This window comes from Corythoichthys intestinalis, chromosome 3 (genome assembly GCF_030265065.1).
Source record: "Corythoichthys intestinalis isolate RoL2023-P3 chromosome 3, ASM3026506v1, whole genome shotgun sequence".
NCBI classification, from domain to species: Eukaryota; Metazoa; Chordata; class Actinopteri; order Syngnathiformes; family Syngnathidae; genus Corythoichthys; species Corythoichthys intestinalis.
Genome location: NC_080397.1, coordinates 38,401,851 through 38,423,010, shown reverse-complemented (window position 1 = coordinate 38,423,010; position 21,160 = coordinate 38,401,851). Strand labels below are relative to the sequence as shown.

At 37.1% G+C, this 21,160-nt stretch overlaps 1 protein-coding gene across 1 annotated transcript in view; it reads right to left on the bottom strand.

The window, feature by feature from the left end:
* Positions 1–1,095: 1,095 nt before the first annotated feature.
* Positions 1,096–21,160, bottom strand: part of ift81 (intraflagellar transport 81 homolog) — a 42,259-nt gene continuing 22,194 nt past the window's right edge. The window contains exons 11-18 of the mRNA XM_057830985.1: positions 12,009–12,158; positions 9,346–9,474; positions 7,731–7,820; positions 7,164–7,250; positions 6,966–7,037; positions 4,137–4,222; positions 3,825–3,870; positions 1,096–3,707 (exon numbers count right to left, since the gene is read on the bottom strand). Coding sequence (XP_057686968.1) covers positions 3,525–3,707; positions 3,825–3,870; positions 4,137–4,222; positions 6,966–7,037; positions 7,164–7,250; positions 7,731–7,820; positions 9,346–9,474; positions 12,009–12,158 — 843 coding nt within the window. The 3' untranslated portion in view covers positions 1,096–3,524. The remainder of the gene's footprint in view (positions 3,708–3,824; positions 3,871–4,136; positions 4,223–6,965; positions 7,038–7,163; positions 7,251–7,730; positions 7,821–9,345; positions 9,475–12,008; positions 12,159–21,160) is intronic.

Here is a 21,160-nt window from a genome sequence, read left to right as displayed (position 1 = left end):
TGGATTCAGCTATGTGAAATGAGTTATATCATATTCACTGTTGCCACTAGAGGGCACTGTATCCACGCAAATCAATAAAACTAAATGCACTTTCAAAACAAACCATTACAACGCCACCTTAATTAAACGAATACTCGAATTTAATTCGAATCTTTTTTCTATATGAATTACGCGAGTTAAACGTAACTAAATGGAACGTAACCGGCGATTAAAAAGTTTTTTTTAATTTTTTTATAGTAATAGGTACAGGAGTAAAATGTCAATAAACACAAAATTAATACAATTAAAATGAATTAAAACCTAAATACACGCTGGTTATGGGCCCCAATAACACTCTTAAGTTGATTTCCCCCCTTTAATTTATAGTGTTTAACTTATTTGTCTGCCACTGACAACAATAGAAGTCAAATCCATTAACCTGGAAGGACTTGAATTTAATGCTCCTCTCTCAGTGGCAAGACATGAAGTCCATTTTGTCTGTGAAGACTGGAAGTGATTATCCACTGCTAGCCTCTCCCAGCCAAAAAGGATAGGACACCTAGTGCCGTCAATAGCAGTCAATGACTGCCGTATAAAGGGTTAACATAGCAGTATTGCTGATTGACATTTAGATAACCTTTTGCCCCAGTCGTGCTCTTCAGGAGCTATCATTGTATGTAACTTGACAGGGATGACGTGCATCATCTGTTGTCACAGCTCAGTAAGGCCCTTAGTCGAAGATGCTTTAAAAATAACACGATACTCCACAGTTGGACATCTATGTGCACGAAGGCTGTTTGGCACAAAAGCCTGATACATTGACTGTCATCAGAAGATTAGAAAAAGGATACCTCAAAACCTCCATCAAGACATTACTTGGAACATGAAACATAAGGAAAAAACAACAACAAATCAAGTTGCTAAGCACCTGAACTTTGTTCAGCAAGTACTTTAAATAATAGGTATGAACGGCAGTATCAAAAGATGACGTCTGAGCTATGACCGAGGATCAGTTCAAAGTGTACGTCCAAAAGTAGTACCAGTACTGCATGGATTGTTTTAAAAATTTCAGTCATAAATGTATTTGATTTTTGAACATTTTAATAGTAAGTTGCTTATTACAAAAGTCAAAGTCTAACATTCTTTTACATTATACTTAGGAACATGATTTTTGTTGACTTAGGTCTGACAATTTTTGAGTGCGAATCCAAAACTGTTGTGTTTTCTTAATCAGGGCAAGTTTTTTCCCCCTTATTGTACTTACCGTATACATATGTGTTAATTTTATTCAAAGAAATATCAATAAAAAAAAAAATCAAATATCGATATATAATGAAATACAAAAGAAACAAATAAGTGCAATGTTTACTTAACACCATTATGTTTTATAAAACATTTGGCTAGTTATGTGCATGTAGTAGTGACATACCAGCTAGGTACGCTGCAGAGAAAAAACTGACCTGATAGAGAAAAACTGAAATGTGTTTTGGATTCCACACTCTAATGTTAACCATAAACAGCTGTCAAAACTAAAACAACAGGAATGTTTATCAGTCAAAATAAAAATGATTACTTCACTACATTAAACAAACATGATGCATTTCTTGAAAAACATTAATTCTATCTGGCTACAGCTATCTCCAAAATTGGTGAGAACCACAGTCCAAGGTCATGTATTCCTGCTATAAATAGTGGACGTTGGCCAACGATTTGTGTGCTGCTATTGCTGTACACTTAGATTTAAAGTATATTGAAAGACAACAATGTATTAAAAAACCTAGTGGGAAGGCAAATAAATCAAACCATATCACAAAACATACTGCTGAGCGCCTCATGAAAGAAAACCGTAACCAACTGTTCCAGTTTTGATTTCCCATTACATTGAAATAGTGCTAGTAAGGCATTTTCATTACACATAAACACTGCTGGCCAAAAGTATTGGCACCCCTGCAATTCTGTCGGATAATGCTTAATTTCTCCCAAAAACGATTGCAATTACAAATGCTTTGGTAGTAGTATCTTCGTTTATTTTGCTTGCAATGAAAAAACACAAAAGAGAATGGAAAAAAAAAATCATAATTTTACACAAAACTCAAATACGGGCCGTACAAAAGTACTGGCACCCTTTTGCTTCTCTAACTTGTGTAATGAATAGCACCTGTTACTTACCTGTGGCACAAAACAGGTGGTGGCAATAACTAAATCACACTTGCAGCCAGTTAAAATGGATTAAAGTTGAATCAATCTCTGACCTGTGTCCTTGTGTGTACCACATTGAGCACGGAGAAAAGAAATAAGATCAACGAACTGTCTGAGGACTTGAAAAGCAAAATTGTGAGGAAGCATGGGCAATCTCAAGGCCACAAGTCCATCTCCAAAGACCTGAATGTTCCTGTGTCTACCGTGTGCAGTGTCATCAATAAGCGTAAAGCCCGTGGCACTGTGGCTAACCTCCCTAGGTGTGGGCAGAAAAGAAAAATTGATGAGAGATTTCAATGAAAAATTGTGCGGATGGTGGATAAAGAACTTCGACTAACATCCATACAAGTTCAAGCTGTCCTGCAGTCCGAGGGCACAACAGTGTCAACCTGTACTATCCGCCGGCGTCTGAATGAACAGGGACTCTATGGTAGGATACCCAGAAAGACAGGCAGACAGACATAAAAAAGCCGACTGGAGTTTGCCAAAACTTACCTGAGAAAGCCAAAAATGTCTTGGAAGAATGTTCTTTGGTCAGATAAGACAAAAGTAGAGCTTTTTGGGAAAAAGCATCACCATACAGTTTACTGGGGAAAAATGAGGCCTTCAAAGAAAAGAACACAGTCCCCACAGCAAACATCGTGGAGGTTCCCTGATGTTTTGGGGTTGCTTTGCTGCCTCTGGCACTGGACTGGTTGATCGTGTGCATGGCAAGTCTGAAGACTAGTAACATATTTTGCAGCATAATGTAGCATAATAAAGCTGGGTCGCCCTCAGAGGTCATGGGTCTTCCAGCTGGACAATGACCCAAAACACACTTCAAAAAGCACTACAAAATGGTTTGAGAGAAAGTACTGGAGACTTCTAAAGTGGCCAGCAATGGGTCCAAACCTGAATCCCATAGAAGACCTGTGGAGAGATCTGAAAATGGCAGTTGGAGAATCACCCTTCAAATCTCAGAGACCTGGAGCATTTAGCCAAAGAAGAATGGTCTAAAATTCCAGCAGAGCATTGTAAGAAACTCACTGATGGATAACGGAAGCGGTTGTTCGCAGTTATTTTGTCTAAAGGTTGTGCTACCAAGTATTAGGCTGAGCATGCCAATAGTTCCGGCCCATTTTTTGGAGTTTTGTGGAAAATGATAATGATTTAATTTTTTTCCCCCATTCTCTTTAGTGTTTTTCTTGCAAGCAAAATAAATGAACATATTACTACCAAAGCATTTGTAATTGCCATCATTTTCTGGGAGAAATTGAGCATTATCTGACAGAATTGCAGGGGTGCCAATACTTTTGGCCAGCAGTGTAGATTTAAAGCATGTGTTCATATATAAATTAGGTCAGCCCTCACAGCACGAGCCTATCCTCTCCTCCTTCTTGTATGACCTGACCAACAGATGCCTCATTCTGCTTTGTTATGAAGCACTGTCTCTTACACTCCATCAGCTGCTCCAAGTCTTGCCACATCTTCATCTGCTCCATGTTAGCACTGTGGCTCTCCCTCACCAGCTTCTGCTTCTCACGTAACTTCTGCAGTCCACAGTGGGAGAAAAAGATAAAAATGTTTTTATTAATCCTTTCAAACATCGAAGCTTATCTATCCACTGAAAATAATTTTCCAAGAAATTCGCAAAGTAAATAGCTCACCTTGCCAAGTAACTCTTGCTCGGCAATGTTCTTCATGTACGCTTCCCTACAAACAACAGTATCATTCACATGAAGGCCATAACAAATTTACAAGAGTGCACCCACTGTTTTCAGACTGTGGTTTCTCTTACACACTTAAATCATATTTTTGGTAGCATCATGAGTGGTAAGAAATTTCTCATGCATCTATATGTGGAATGAAATAATGAAATGGCAGAAGCTCAACTGACTGTGATGTAAGAGGAGCTCCCTGAGTGTACAAAAGGTCATTTATCTTGCAACTAGCTGGTCGGCTTTACACAAGGTGCTCACCTGATGGCTTTTTTTCTCTCCTGAACATCAGAGGACACATAGGCCTTCATCTCCTCCGCTGCGCGCTGTATTTGCATCTCAATAATCTGTGAAAGCAAGGAGGAGAATTAGAACCAGTTAAAAGTTTTTTTTCCTAGCTGCACTTGAGGCATGAGTCTCTGCCAGCTGCCCCAGTTCAAATGATGGATTAGACATTCAGTGGTATGAAAAAGTATCTTAACCATTAGGTATTTCTCACATTTCTGCATAAAATCACCATCAAATGTGATCTGATCTTTGTCAAAATCACACAGATAAAAAACTGTCTGCTTTAACTAAAAATAGGTAAGTGAACAATCCCATTTAATATTTCGTGCCCCCCCTTTGGCAGCAACAACTTCAACCAGACGCTTCCTGTAGCTGCAGATCAGTCTGGCACATTAATCAGGACTAATCTTGGCCCATTCGTCTCTACAAAAGTGCTGTAGTTCAGTCAGATTCCTGGGATGTCTGGCATGAATCGCTGTCTTTAGGTCATGCCACAGCATCTCAATGGGGTTGAAGTCTGGACTTTAACTTGGCCACTCAGGAATGTGTATTTTGTTCTTCTGAAACCATTCTGAAGTTGATTTACTTCTGTGTTTTGGATCATTGTCTTGTTGCAGCATCCATCCTCTTTTTATTTTCAACAGTCTGACAGATGGCCTCAGGTTTTCTGCAAAAACATCCTGATAACATTTTGAAGTCATTCTTCCATTAATGACTGCATGCTGTCCAGGCCCCGAGGCAACAAAACAGCTCCATATCATGATGCTCCCTCCACCATGCTTCACGGTGGGGATGAGGTGTTGATGTTGGTGAGCTGTTCCATTTTTCCTCCACACTTGACATTGTGTGTTACTCCCAAACAATTCAATTTTGGTTTCTTCAGTCCTCAAAATATTTTGCCAAAACTTCTCTGGATTGTCTAAGTGCCTTTTTGCGAACATTAAATGAGCAACAATGTTTTTTTTAAGACAGCAGTGGCTTTCTCTGTGGAGTCCTCCCATGAACACCATTCTTGGCCATAGTTTGATATATAGTTGGACTGTGCCAGTGATTTCTGTAAGTCTTTAGCAGACACTACAAGGTTCTTTTTTACTAGAGCTGTCAAACGATTAAAATTTTTAATCGAGTTAATCACAGCTTAAAAATTAATTAATCGTAATTGAACGCAATTCAAAACATCTCTAAAATATGCCATATTTTTCTGTAAATTATTGTTGGAATGGAAAGATAAGACAAGACGGATATATACATTTAACATACTGTACATAAGTACTGTATTTGTTTATTATAACAATAAATCCACAAGATGGCATTAACATTATTAACATTCTTTCTGTGAAAGGGATCCGCAGATAGAAAGACTTGTAATTCTTAAAGGATAAATGTGAGTTTGTATATTGTGACTATAATATTGCCATCTAGTGTATTTGTTAACCTTTTAGTAAATGATACTGTAGCGATTTAACTTCTGCCCAAATGCATGATGGGTGCAACATGCATGCATGACTGTGTGTGGTGCCCGCAAATGCTATATCTTTTCTGCGTTGTATGCAATACACGTCGATTCCTACACTATTTATAGTTATTGTGTGAGAAATGTCAATTAAAAGCACGGCTGCACTGATTGCTTGTATCTACTCCACTCACTTGATGCTGTCTCTAAGCACTGTATATAAGTAAAACAGCGCCATTGTAGGCTGTTTGCGGTAATGCGTAAATGGGTCATTCCGCGCATGCGTTATTGCGTAAATATTTTAATGTGATTAAGTAAACAAATTAATTATCGCCCATTAACGCGATAAATTTGACAGCTCTATTTTTTACCTCAGAGTATTCTGCACTGAACTCATGGTGTCATCTTTAATGGACGGCCACTCCTTGGGAGAGAAGCAACAGTGCCAAACTCTCTCCATTTGTAGACAACTTCTCTGACTGTTGATTGATGAACATCCAGACTTGTAGGGATGGTTTTCTATTATTTCCTAGGTTTATACAAATCAACAATCCTTGATCGCAGGTCTTCAGACAGCTCTCTTGACAGAGCCATGATGCACACAGACAATACTTCACGGCAAGACATTTCTTACCAGGTGTGTGTTTTATAGTGGGCAGGGCAGCTTTAAACCACTCATCAGTGACTGGGCACACACCTGACTTAAATTGTTTGGTAAAAATTGGTTTCAATTGCTTTTTAAGTCTCCTTAGGCAGAGGGTTCACTTAATTATTTCCCCCCTTTCTGTCATTGTTATCATGCTATACTCATTAAAATATGAACCTATAAATGTTTGGGAGGTTTTAGTTAAACTAGAATGTTTTTTCATCTGTGTGATTTTGACAACAATCAGATCACATTTGATGGTGATTTTATTTAGAAATGTGACAAATTCCAAAAGTTTCAGATACTTTTTTATACCACTGTATTTCACTATCAATGGCCGCCAATGACTTTAATGCACTGTGTAATTGTATGTAGCTCAATGTTTTTTTTTAGCTTGTGGCAAAATGATTTATTAGGGTGAGTCATTCCTGATGCTTAGCTAATTCAGCAGTGTTGAGCTGTTAATTTTACACAGTATGCCATCTTGCTTGCTAGCTATTTTACAAAAAAATTCATCCCTGATTTCTGCTTTGCACATCTTTTTAAATTTTCACACTCCAATATAAAGAGCACTTGTGCAAGTATTTAATTGTCATAGAAAGATCCATTGCAATACACAAGTCCGGTAGGATAGTACTTCAAATGCTCTTATTTTATGTTAATATGTTCACATTTATATGTGACTTATGCTCCTTATTCTTGCCTCTGACTTGCAGTTGATGTAATGATATCTATTTTCTTCCTGTGCTGTCTCCTCTCTCAATGATTTCACCTCCTGAGAAAAGGAATAAAATGAATGTTATTGTCAAATATGAGACAATCAGAAATTTTAGTTATTTAGAAAAAATATAGATAAAATAAATACAAATGAACATTTTAACACCATAGAACAGAACTATACCTGCTCCAATTTAGATCTGTTACTATCAAGACCAGCAGCACAACTTTCGTACTGGGATTTCTTTTCTTCATATTCCTGATTTAATACCTAGTGCATATGACAATAGATAGGATGTCAATATTTCACTCAAAAAGAGAAAAAGGTCATTTTAACACAGTGCAATAATAGTACCGCTGTAAACTCAGAATTACTGTAAGCATCTTGACCAACAACGTCCTCTTACAAAGTCTATTTCTGTCCTTAGGTTGCAGTATTTCATTGGTAGACCTTAGCTAGTGAAGCGGAAGATGGAACACATGTAGGAAAATTTAATCCTCTGCCTTTAGCAGAGCAATGTGGGGGGATTTCCCATCAAGCATTTTATTTCTGGATCATGTAAATGATTGTTCAAGTACCCCGTCACAGTAATAGAAAAACAATTGATATAGATGGATAGCAGAAATCTTCAATTGTGCAACACTAATTCATAATGAGACATTTTAACCTTTTGAAAAAGTTCTCTTAATTCAAAGGTTTTATAATGGATAATTGTCTCATGTAGTTGTAATTTCACACAGTTACACTCACCTGACACTGCTGCCTTAGTGACCTCAGCTCTTTGATAATTGGAGCAACAGCCGACTTCTTCTCCGCGATCATTGAATTCAATTGTTTCACCTATGAAAACATACAGTCGGAATAAGGATTTTAAAAAAATCTTTACATTACTATTACCACATTTGCAGTCAAACGTGATCAGTGCTTTGAACTGATAATATCAATAAATGGATGAATAAACATGAAACATAGACAGTTACTTTCAGATTAATCAAATGTAAAATGGCAACCTCTCAACTAATAGATCTATTGGTTAGGCCCATTAGGGTAAGTTCAGAATTTTTGACATCAGGCTTAATCTTTGAGTTATCGATGGCTTAATTAGCTGGTAGAGTTGATTTCAACAAATTCCGTGTAGATTGTTAGTCATTTGTTACTTTCAGGGCTCTGGAGTCTCTAAGCTAGCACGAGTCAATTAGGCTGACTTAGCATATCAATAAGAAACAACATATGCTCTAATGAAAATCATCAATGACCCATGTAATCAATAGTGTTGGCTATGTTTTCAGGATAAAGTTATTAAAACTTACCATTGCATGTCAATAACTGCAGTTTGAACAGAAACATTTGTAATCCAGCAGCTCTGCAGGGGAGCAGAGCGGAGTGATAACACACTGTTTTTTTTTTCACAAACGTTTTTTTTATGTCGTAACATGCAGCAAGTAACCAGTTTATATTGATCGTCGTTCTTCATAAGGAATTTTTGGAAACTATCTTTGCCCATTTCTTCTGTCTGTTTCCACAGCCTCAAAATGCACATTTGCCAAGTTGCCGGCCGTTAGTTAACTCAGCAGACTGATGCTGCATTCGAGGGAGGAGGGAAGTCAGAGTTTCCAACCTCCAATCTGGAAAAATATCATTAAAATGCCTCCACTATTTGATCGCTTACGAGAAGGCAGGAGGTCAAAATGTCTTATGATGGCCAAAATAAAAAATAACTTGTCGTGATCAGCCATGTTTGCTGTTTACATTCGCTTGGAACGCTTTGAGGTCGCAACTGGTTCCATCCAAGAGGGATAAGTCCGACTTCCTACATTCCTAGAATGCATCATGATCACGAGTGGCCGAAGCACTCCTCTCTATTGTGGTCGTATTACGCATGTAAAAAGAATAGTTTGCAGAATGAAATGAATTACGGCAGTTTGGTGACATTGTTTTGGAACAATGATCTGCATTTTGAATTTATTCAACTATGTTGGATCTATTTGTAGGTCTGTATGGTTTTTAGTGCCATGCTAAGCAGGCACCATTGACTCGCGTTAGCATAGCCACTCCGGAGCCCTGAAACTAACAAATAACTTACAAACTGCACGGAATTTGTTGAAATCAACTCCACCGACTAATTAAACCCCCGTTAACTCGGAGATTAAGCCTAATGTCAAAAACTCTGAACTTCTACTTTAATATTCTTAAAACATGCACGTCATGCTTCACCCAAATTTCAGGTTCTCATACTCTACACGTTTATTCCATAAGTTAAATATCCAGTATCTATCAAAACAACAACACCTTTAATTTGTCAAATTAATACATTTGGATTGCAAAACTTGATGAAATAACATTAGGAAATGTTACATAATGTTACCATTTCAGACATGTCATCCAATGTGCGTCCCTTCTTTTCATCTAGCTCACTCTTGATGGCTGACACCCTCTCTAGTTCTTCCTGGGTGTTACTGTAGCCAGAGATACCCTTCTCAGCTTCCACGGTTTGCTTCAAAAAGTAAAAGGGCAAAATGTGATAAGTTAATGACATAAAAAAGGCGTCAAAAGGCAGATACTACACAATTTACTATTGTGCTTGGTATCCTTGCTATGATTATGAATCACAATTTATTTTTATAACCATTTCAATTTCATAAATTAGGCATGGTGGTCAGTATAAAGACCACATGGAAGAGCATGGCGCTTGGAGTGCAGAACAGAAGAACAGCGAAGTTAGTCTTTCCTTCACAAGTTTGTTGTTTTGGGATATAAAAAAAAAAAAAAAATCAACTTGTATGGGGGGTTACCTAAGTACTTTAATTTTGGGGTTGGCTTTTGTGGTGGCAGGATGACGCATTTTTAGTTCCCTGAAACATTGTCAAGGACTTTGGATAACAACAAAAGCCAAATCTGAACACAAAGATACAGTGAACACAGCTCATTCTGAAAAGTGACCGTTTCATAGGTACGAGTATTCTGCCAAATGCAATTGAAATATTACTTGATATGTTTAACATGGGTTTAACTAATGATTGACCAAGCACACATAAGGGGTGTGATGTTCACAATGTGGTTAATGCATGTATTTCGACATAATTGGGTTCCTGTGCCTTTAAGAAGAGCTATCAGAAATAGTGTTGGTGTAAAATGTGGAAGTAAGTTAGTTGAAGTAAAGTTGTTGATGGAAGCAAAGGTGTGTGTTTCTTCTCATCTCAAATACAACAAGGGGACATATAGAAATTTGACAATTCATAAACATTTTCTTCATACAAATAAATACATTGCTGGAATACCTGGACAATCATCAAGTGTGAAATAATGAAATACTGTACCTTACTTGGTTTTAATTGATAATGTATTATAAAAAGTCTGACATGAACAGCTCCGCAGTCACAACTAAGTGAAAAAAATTTGGGGGTGGAATGTAATAACTAACTAACTAACTAGCTGTATAATACTTAGTCAACAAAAACAAACAGGTATAAAGCTATGCTATCCACCAGTTACGAGAGTTAACTCCAGCGTGTTTAGTGTGTCTAGTGGTGGTAAAACATGTGCTTTTTCTCTGTGGCAACTGTCTGTGTTGAGAAAGCGTGTGTGTATTATGTAAACATGATACAAGTCATACACACGTGCTTTATATGGAAAATTCTGTAGAATATTTCATTTATATTTTGGAATTTATTTTAACATTATACTTATGTTACAATTTGCTAATGTGTTTTGAAAAATAAAAATCCTGTTGGATTTTTTAAACCCAGATATCTAAAAGTAACACATTTTAGAGCTGTAATTGCAATACCGTGACACCGTGAAACCGTGATTTTTTTTGCTTAAGATCATCATTCCGACATGTAAAACATGTTTGCGGCAGGTGGCTGCAGAGGAGGCAATACCTCCAATATGATTTCACATTTATACAAAATTAAAGGTTAGTAAACACTGTCATGAACGTTTCCCACCAGCTAGGAGAGTTAACTCCAGCGTGTTTAGTGAGTCTAGTGGTGGTAAAACATGTGTTTTTTCTCTGCGGCAACTGTCTGTGTTGAGAAAGAGAGCGTGTGTATTATGTAAACATGATACGAGTCATACACGTGCTTTTTATGGAAAATAATTCAATTATTTTTGTTCTGACGGTAATAATGTTGAGCTGTGGCTATGGGTTTGCACTCACCTAAAGGACAGCATTAAAAAAAAAAAAAAAATTCTGTAGAATATTTCATTTATTTTTTTAAATTTTATTTTAACATTATACTTGTTACAATTTGCTAATGTGTTTTGAAAAATAAAAATCCTGTTCAATGGATTTTTTAAACCCAGACATCTAAAAGTAGCACATTTTAGAGCTGTAACTGCAATACCGTGATACCGTGAAACCGTGATATTTTTTGCTTAAGACCATTATTCCGTCAGAATCTCATACCAGCACATGCCTAGTCATGTGGTCAGACAGCTAAGTTTGTTCCACATCCTTTTCAACAGAACAAAAACTGAGCAGATGTCTGAAAACTGACAAAAAAAAAAAGTGATCATGGTTTAACAATCTTCCTTTCTTTTCCGCGCGGTCAGGTTTTCACCCATTCGTGCGCATGCAAACAAATCAGACCTTCTGTCTCCTTCTGTAGAGCAAGTGTTCTACTAACTTGTCACATCCAAGGGATGAGACTAAAAACTGTCATAGCTTAACAACTCCCAACGAGGGATGCAGAAAGAGCAGAGGTAGCAGATGCAACTGTCAGAAATAGCAGTTCTGCATGGCTTCTTTCAGACAGCCTATCAACAAGTCAGGCGCTGGGACCACAAAGAGGTGTGAAGCAATTTCCAGGAAGCTTCCAGCACGCCAATGTTAACACGGCCAGTGTGAATGGGGAGATCAAATGCGAACCGAGTCAATGTGCAGCACACTGAGTACAGTCACAAGTGCCATGCTCAAGGGCAATTCAACTGCGATAAAATGCAAGAAATTATGGACGTCTTGAACAAAAACAAACTGTTGAGTAAAGTTTGTGTTTCCCTTATCCCCAAAAGATCATTTGTAGTTACCAGTTTCTCTTGTACAGCCTCATGCCTTTGCTTGAGAATCTCCTCTGTCCGTTGGAGAACACCATACTCTGCTTTCAATTCTGCAATCTCTTGACGTTTCTTCTTGTATACAGTACCCTTGCTCCGCAGTTTTGCCACCAAACGTTTTAACTATGGGTGGAACAAAAGACAAGTCAATACATTTGGGACCAGCCAGGGGCCACGTTGATCTATTGTGTCCCACCTAGTGCTGCAACGATTAATTGATTAACTCGAGTAATTCAAATAGAAAAAAGCTGCCCTCTAGTGGCAACAGTGAATATGACACAACTCATTTAACTTGGCCGATTCCAGCTGCACCCCGTTAAGGCCAACGTGACTTTTTGTTTGATGTCATCGTGATGTGCGCATGTGCGATAGTCCCAACACAAGGACGTGCGATAGTTAAATTTTTTTTTTTTTTATCTGCTCTGCGCACAGCCTGCCTCACAGCTTTTTGTTCCTCACAGCCACTGTGGCAGTTGCTTATTAAAGTTAAAGATGTTGCTTGTTTTTGATCTTGCCAAAGAAGCGGACTTCACACCGCAGCAATGTTTCAATCGTCGTTTAGCTCGTTAAACATTTTCAAGCCATGCTAGAATGAATGTGTGTGTGTGTGTGTGTATGTGGGGGTGTGTGCGTGTGTGTGTGGAGACGTTCGAGACATATAAAATAAACGCCAGAAGTCATCATAAGGAGTTTGTAATTTCTACATGTCACTCCAAAAGTCACAGCCAAGGTAGGTAAACAGATGCATTTAATAAAGCCAAGTATTTTCTACTACAGTGCTTTATTCTTGTTTAAAAATGATTCGGTTAGACAGTTATGTTTAAAACTGACCATAATTATTACACTTGAAGTGCTTAAAAACCATTTATTAAAATATATATTTACATATTTTTTTAAACTCATACTTTGGGGAAAAAAGTGAGAAAAAACATGTCTTATATGTATCTCTCTCAATGCTAAATGAATACATTGAGCACACGCCCATAAAAAAATAAAATAAATTAAAAAAAAATAATTTAAAAAAAAAAAAAAAAGGGAGGGGATGGAGGGTGCGCTACTTCGCGGTTTTTCACATATCGTGGCGGTTCTGGTCCCCATTAACCGCGAAAAACGAGGGATCACTGTACACTGTGGTCATCCAAAGTCTTTCCAAACAGCTATTCAAGACATCTGGACAAAATATCTTTTTAGAAAAAAAAAAAAAAAAATTCAATATATTCGCAATATATGGCAACCCCCCCAAAAATTGCAACTATATTTTTTTCCAATATTGTTCAGGCCTAGTTTTTATGCATTTGTAATGTAGCTTATAGGAATATTAAGAGTTTTTTTTTTTGCGGGAATATGTGTTTGAACGATTTGTTAGAACATTGTAAAAAACAAAACAAAAAAAAACATTAACATTTTATAGTATTTAAGCTAGCGGACCTTTGCTATGCAAGTTAGCCAATTGGTCTTTTTTGTTATACTTGGATCCTTTTTTTTAAATTTTGTATACATTTCAGGCTGAACTCAGGTATTTCAATATATTTTATAATGAAAGTGCAATTCTGCAAAGTTTGACGAAACACTCGGGAATTTTATTTTGTATTCGCATTTAGCACTATTTTGAAAGTGCAATCTTAGCAAGCCTTTGTTTTACATCTCCTAAAATTTATTCTGCAATGCATTTAATGTTCCTAATCCGATTACACGATTATTCGCACTAACTAGTTGATAGATTAATCGATTACTAAAATAATCGACACCTGCAGCTCTAGTCCCAACCTTCAAAATCATGCAATTTTCTTTATTTTAATATGTAGTTTGTCCTCTTGGTCAACCGTATTACTGCTGTTACTGTCATTACCCCATATAATTTAAATCTAAAAAAAAAAATATATAAATATAAATATAATATAAAATGAAATAAAAACTATACAATTGCTCTGTAAACTGCATTAAACAAGACTTTGATAGGTAGTACTAAAGGTAGTAGATAGTAGAAGCCAGGATGTCTTCCAATTCTGGAATGACCCTAATATCTACAAAATAATTGTTTTATGTTAATCTTTTAGTTGGATATAACTGTTCAACGCCTAGATAAAGGTTAGGAAGGGAAGGGGTTTAGACAACAGCAGACAGGGGGCCCTAGGGCCCATGCCCTAATCTGGAATTGTTACTCGATCTGTTTCGCTCCGTCCAACAAATAACTATCTGACAATCACTGCTGCAAGTGGATGTTGAATTGGGCCCCACACAGTGTCTCTGTCTATCGGGACACAGTGAAGCTCCTCCACAATGAAGAGCAGCTATAAATGAACAAGGACACAGGAGAACAGTCCCAGAAAACACAGAATGTGCTTCATGTCCTTTGGGGACCCGAGAAGCTTGATGTAAGAGAGAGTGGGTGGGGGGATGGTTCAGAGAGTATATTCTATGTGTATTTTAGGACATCAAGGGCAGTTGTGGCTGAGAGAGGTCTTAACAGGGCAGAATAATACTCCATAGTGTTCTTAACAGTATGTTCCCAGAAGGTATGCTGTTACCAAATGAGCAGCTCACCAATAACACATTTGCCAACTCTAAAATGAAGAGAATGATACAAAATAGGAACAAATCAGTGCTATATTTAAGCAGTGTGATATGGTTTCTTGCTACACTTTACATGCGATCGCCAACCAGTGCGGGCTAGATGCAGGTGTCTCCAGTCGGTGGGCGGTAGGCGATGACACAACCAACAGAATGGAAAATACTGCTGATAAAGTGATCATCTCCACTACTGCTGATGGCTCCAACTATGGAGGGGTCTGATAAGCAGTGCTGGACAGAACATTTTCCAGTAACTTCACAAACCCATTGGATCAAGGGCCCTCTTTGTTACTACAAGTGATTGCTCGTACAACCAATAGAAATTGGAAGGGAAGATTGCAATCAACTGTTAAGCAATTAAAAATTAATTACACTAAACACTTAAGTGAATGTACATCTTTCCTATTTGTACATACACAACTGAAATGCATTTGAACACTTGAATTGATTTGGTAATGATTTGTAGTGAAATCGAGAGTTTGGTTAACAAGTTACGTTAACAACAAACACCTATTTAGCCTGTTGTTGTCCATTTTATTGTTATTACTATAATGTACAACCCCAATTCAAATAATGAAGCTGGAACATTGTGTTAAACATTAATGAAAGCAGAACACTCTACAATGATTTGCAAATCAAGTTTATGTATATTAAATTAAATATACTTCAAAGACAAGATATTTAAATCGTTTCATTTGACTTAGGATTGTATAATGTTTGTTCTTTGTCGCTGATCAAATGAAATTCTCTCCCAAAATGCAACCTCCTGTATGTACCCTGTGGAAAAAAATAATAAAAAGTTGCAAAACAACCTATTGCAGTCATACGCGGAGTTTGGGGGGGCAAAATGTCATTGCATGTAATTGACTTTCCAATAGAGTATATGATTTTAAAATTGACTGGAGTTTAGGGGGGGGGGGGGGCGAAAATGTCATTGCATGCAATTGACTTTCCAATAGAGTATATGATTTTAAAATTGACTGGAGTTTGGGGTGGGGGGGGCGAAAATGTCATTGCATGCAATTGACTTTCCAATAGAGTATATGAATTTAAAATTGACTATGCTGATAAAATGTTGTAAAGCAATAAATCAAACAACAAAAATGAATTATAAATGAACATTTTTTTTTTTTATAATGGGTCAAAATTAATTTTCAAACAGATCATGCGACTAGCACCTTAGAGACAGTCATTTGCTTTGCTTGGCCAAAACCACGTCAGGATAGAAGAAACAAGATGGATACTGTATATCAGGGGTCGCGTTAACCGAATATTTTCCGTCGTTGACCGATTTTTTAAAACGGTGATGGAAAAAACTGAAGTCCATCTGTCATTTTGACAGGTTGCAATTCACACCCCAGACCACAGGGTGGCGAGTGAGCATATTAATTAGCTATTGTCTCTCTTGATGCATGACGTCGTTGGCCTTACTCTGAAAAATGTCAAGGCAACTGAGTGTTCGAAGTTTCTTCAAAAAGCCCCAAAACGACGATGGTGTTAATAAAAGAGGTGAAAAAAGAGGGACTGCACAAGCGGGCACGCAATTCAAGTCCATGCGCACCAGGAGGAAAGTGTGAGACTAGGTTCAGGCCACAGCAGGTGAACTGTTAATTTCATTGTTCCATATGTAACCTCATCTGCTTGATGTGTGATGATGGCACGGTGTGGATTCTCTGTTAAGCTTGTTCGGACAGAATATTAATTGAAAATGAATGAAAACTAAATACTATTGAATATGTTGAAGCGGTATACAATGTTAAGAGTCTTGTTAGCTCGAATTGCTGTGTCCAGCCGCTGTGGCTCTGCTGCTCTCTGTGAACTCTCTATTCAAGCCGGAACGCGCGCGGCTCTTAAGTGTCTCTGTCACGTGACTGTGTCGTAGCCGGTAACGCGCTTGGCCAAATGGACACACAAGTACGGAAGCTGAATTATGCCAAACAAAGGGTCATCACAATGTCATTATCATCATTTTAAAAATTTAAGTGACGGGTAAAAATAGATTATGACCGGATTTTTATGACCCTGTCAGTCAAAATGACAGACAACGAAAAAGTGTAGCGCAACCTTTGCTGTATATTAGGCCTGAACGATATTGGAAAAAACTATTGCTGCGATTTTTTTTGGGTTTGCGATGTATTGCGATATTAAAAAAAATGTATATATTTTTTTTTTCAAGAAATTTTCACAAGATGACTTAAATAGCTGTTTGGAAAGACTTTAGATGACTCACCATCACCACAGTGTACAGTCATCCCTTGTTTTTCGCGGTTAATGGGGACCAGAACCTGCCGCGATAAGTGAAAAACCGCGAAGTAGCGCACCCCCCCCATTTTTTTTTTTTTTTGGTGGTGTGTTTTTTGTGCCCAATGTATTCAGATTTAGCATTGGAAAGAGACACATATAAGACATGTCCCCCCCCCAAAGTGATTTAAAAAATGTATATAAATAAATGGTTTTTAAGCACTGTCATAATTATGATAAGTTTTAAACATAACTGTCCAACCAAATCATTTTTGAACAAGAATAAAGTACTGTAGCAGATAAATGCTTGGCTTTATTAAATGCTTCTGTTTATCTACTTTAGCTGTGACCGTTGAAGTGACATGTAGAAATTTCAAACTCCTCATGATCACTTCTGGCATTTAAATGTCTCCAACGTCCCCACAGTACACACATTCATTCCAGTGCAGCTTCCTTGCAACTGTTTAACAAGTTAAACGATGATTGACAGATGCCCGTGTGAAGTCTGCTTCTTTGGCCAGATCAAAGCCATCGTTGTGCCGCAGTGACTGAGAGGATCAAAAGGCTGGGAGAGGGAGGGTAGGAGGCTGTGCGCAGACCAGAAAGTGAGGCGTATGTGGATCAAAAAAAAGAAAAACTATCGCATGTGCTTGCGATGGGACTATCGCGCACACGCACATTACGATGGCGATGTTTAAACGATATATCGTTCAGGCTTACTGTATATGTAATTTTTTTTCAAACCTAAGATTTCAAAGGCGACAACAACTACCGAGCGAGAACCAAGGATTTGAAGATGTGGACCATGAAACGCCGGAGCGCACCGCTAAAATGGTGAGCGCAGCGAGTTTCGGTTTGTCCCACTAAAGACGATAATTGTACAACAGAGACAAAACCGGGCGTATCATATTTAGCCGGCGACATCCTTGGCCAAAAGCCTAGCTGTCTGATGTAGAATTCCTCACAAAAATGATGGAAAAAAAAAAAAAAAAAAAAAAAAGCTCATTTTCAATGTATGATTATAAATATTCCTGGCTGGAATTCAGTCAAAAAGGATGCAGTCTCTTGTTTTGCCTGCCGACATTTTCAAACTCACCATGGTGAGGATTCGTTTCCCAAGGGTGCGAGTAACTGGAAAAACTAATTAAATTGGACAACTTAGCGGAACGCAAAAATCGGCGTCTGCTTCTCAAATGAAAAACTCACGTGCTCACACACGCACACACACCCACACGCACATAGCTGGGATGCCTGTATTTAGAAGCATGGGCTAAGCTACTAACCGAGCGTATATCTTGAAAGTTAATTTTGGTGCTGACACCGTGTTTGCCCCCCCCCCTCCTCGCCACAATAGTCAAACTCTGCCTATGATTGCAGTTGAATTTTCAAGTTGTGATGGAAAAATTACATTATCATTGAAAACTGGATTTATTTTAAGTAGCTAGAAGTCAACATTTTAGGTAAACTGGACTTAAGTAAGACAAACTCAAAATTCTAAAGTGAACATCCATTAAGTACTCTGAACTCAAACTTTTAAGTAGACTTAAGTTTTAGCACCGGTACATACAGAGTAAGTTGTTCCAAATGGGGATTGAACATGGGTTAGATAAAATGAGTTATGAATACACAAAATAAAAAGCTACTGAAGAAAACGTGAAAATATGTTGCGTCTACCTAAAATCTTAAATTATCATAATTTATTGGTTGTTTCGTTTGCTACAGTGTATGTTTTCTTCCTCTTCATTGTGCATTTTTAGCTGGTGCAACCAAAAAATACAGTAACTGGCATAACTTTTGTCAAAGGTTTAGACAGCAGCTACAGAGATCCCTCGCTAATTTGCGCTTCAAACTTCGCACCCTCAGTCTATCGTGGACTTTTTTTTCCAATTAAAAATTAATAAATAAATGCAGTATTTATCTAGCTGTCCCGATCCGATCACGCAGTATCTCACTCTCGCCGCTTTTCTTGGTCAGGCAGTGCACTGGAGTTGCTTATTAAAGTGAACTATGATTGTCAGATGTTAAGGTTTGATCTTGCCAGAGACGATTGCAAGTCCAAACTTCAAAGCGCGGCATACGTCAATCATCATTTAACTTGTTAAAGAATTGCTGTAGCAACTCATTGTAAGTGAGCAGCTTGAGCGGATTTGAGTGGACTCTGAAGCATTTAATAAACACAAGCATTTTTCAACTTTATTCTTGTTTAAAAATAATTCGATGGGACAGTACCATGTTTAAAACTCATCATAATTATTACATTTCAAGTGCTTAAAAAACATTTATTAAAATAAGGGCTGTTAAATGATTAAAATTTTTAATCGAGTTAATTACAGCTTAAAAATTAATTAATCGTAATTAATCGCAATTCAAACCATCTATAAAATATGCCATTTTTTTCCGTAAATTATTGATGGAATGGAAAGATAAGACACAAGACGGATATATACATTCAACATACAGTACATAAGTACTGTATTTGTTTATTATAAAGCTGAAACGAATACTCGAGCAACTCGAGTAACTCGAGTTTAAAAACTGATCCGAGTAATTTTATTCACCTCGACTAATCGTTTATTTTGACAGCTCTAAGCATCACGTTTTGCTCGGACTACTTTTAATGCGGGACAACGCGCTGATGTCACGTGCGTAGAGGAAGAAGCAAAAAAAAAAAAAACTTACTGCAGCCGACAACAGCTACAAACGACGCCGACGTTGCTAAATACTAGCCCGCTCATGCTACGTTAGTGGCAGGTAGCGTCCAATGAGTCTCATAGAGATCACATGTATGTTGAACTAGATGCGCAATGACAGACAAGGCCGCGTCTGGGCAGCGTTAGCAAACAGCCGCCATCTTAAAGCAGTAGAGCGCTAAACGCTAATAAAGAGCACTAAGCGCTAATATATAAGATTAACGTTACTGTCACTACTAGCTCACCTTACGTTAGCACTGCGGAGGGCTAGGTTTCAATTAATTAAGACCGCTTTCGATGCGTGGCTAACGTGTCTTACATACAGGCTTTAACATAACATAGCGTTGTGGAGTGATGAGGGTGTCAAATAAAAACTCAATAATGCTAACTATCAAGTTTAGCTCAGTAGTCATTGCTGAATAAAACACCAAGTAGCACTAGTCCCTAATGTGCTCCAATACAGCCTGTATCATACATTTATTTTGAACAGTGCAAAAACTCAAAATCCTATCAGGACTTACAGTTTAGACTAACTTAAAACTTAACTAGAACTTAAAAATGGCTTGACACAAATAGAAATTTAATTGAAAAACGTGGGAAAAAATCCTAACTTTTAAGTGATGTGTGTTATCTACCGTAAAGGCATTTTTAGGTGTGTGTTTATATATATATATATATATATATATATATATATATATATATATATATATATATATATATATATATATATATATATATATAATATATATATATATACTTTAAATAAGATCTAAAGGTTTTTTGAGTGAAAGCAGTGAATTAGTCATTTTTTCAAATTCTAGTTACATCTGAGATGCAATTGTTGGCTGTTTTCAACAATATACATAAAAAATAAAGACATTGATTGACTGAAAATGATAAAATGTCTTGTTTTCTCATGTATATCTATAATTGCTCTTCACCTAAAAATATATTTGTTTTATCCGATTACTCGATTAATCGATAGAATTTTCAGTCGATTACTCGATTACTAAAATATTCGATAGCTGCAGCCCTAGTTTATTATAACAATAAATCAACAAGATGGCATTAACATTATTAACATTCTGTTAAAGCAATCCATGGATAGAAAGACTTGTAGTTCTTAAAAGCTAAATGTTACTACAAGTTATAGAAATTTTATATGAAAACCCCTCTGAATGTTTTCAATGTAATAACATTTGTAAAATTTTCAAACAAAAAATAAACCAGTAGCCCGCCATTGTTGATGTCAATAATTAAACATTGCTCATGTGGTGCTGAAACCCATAAAATCAGTCGCACCCAACCGCCAGCAGAGGGCGAAAAAACACCAAAAAACACAAGCAACAAGTGGACATTACACTGTGCTATCATTTTAATCTGTTTGAGCGGGGCATGTGCGTTAAATGAGTCAAATATTTTACCGTGATTAATTAAAAAAAATAATTACCGCCCGCTAACGCGATAATTTTGACAGTCCTAATTAAAATATATACATACCCTACATAAACGTTTTTTTTAAATTGTACTTTGGCGAAAAAAAGTGAAAAAACATGTCTTATATGGATATCTTTCCAATGCTAAATCTAAATACATTGAACACAAACAAAAAAAAAAAAACCT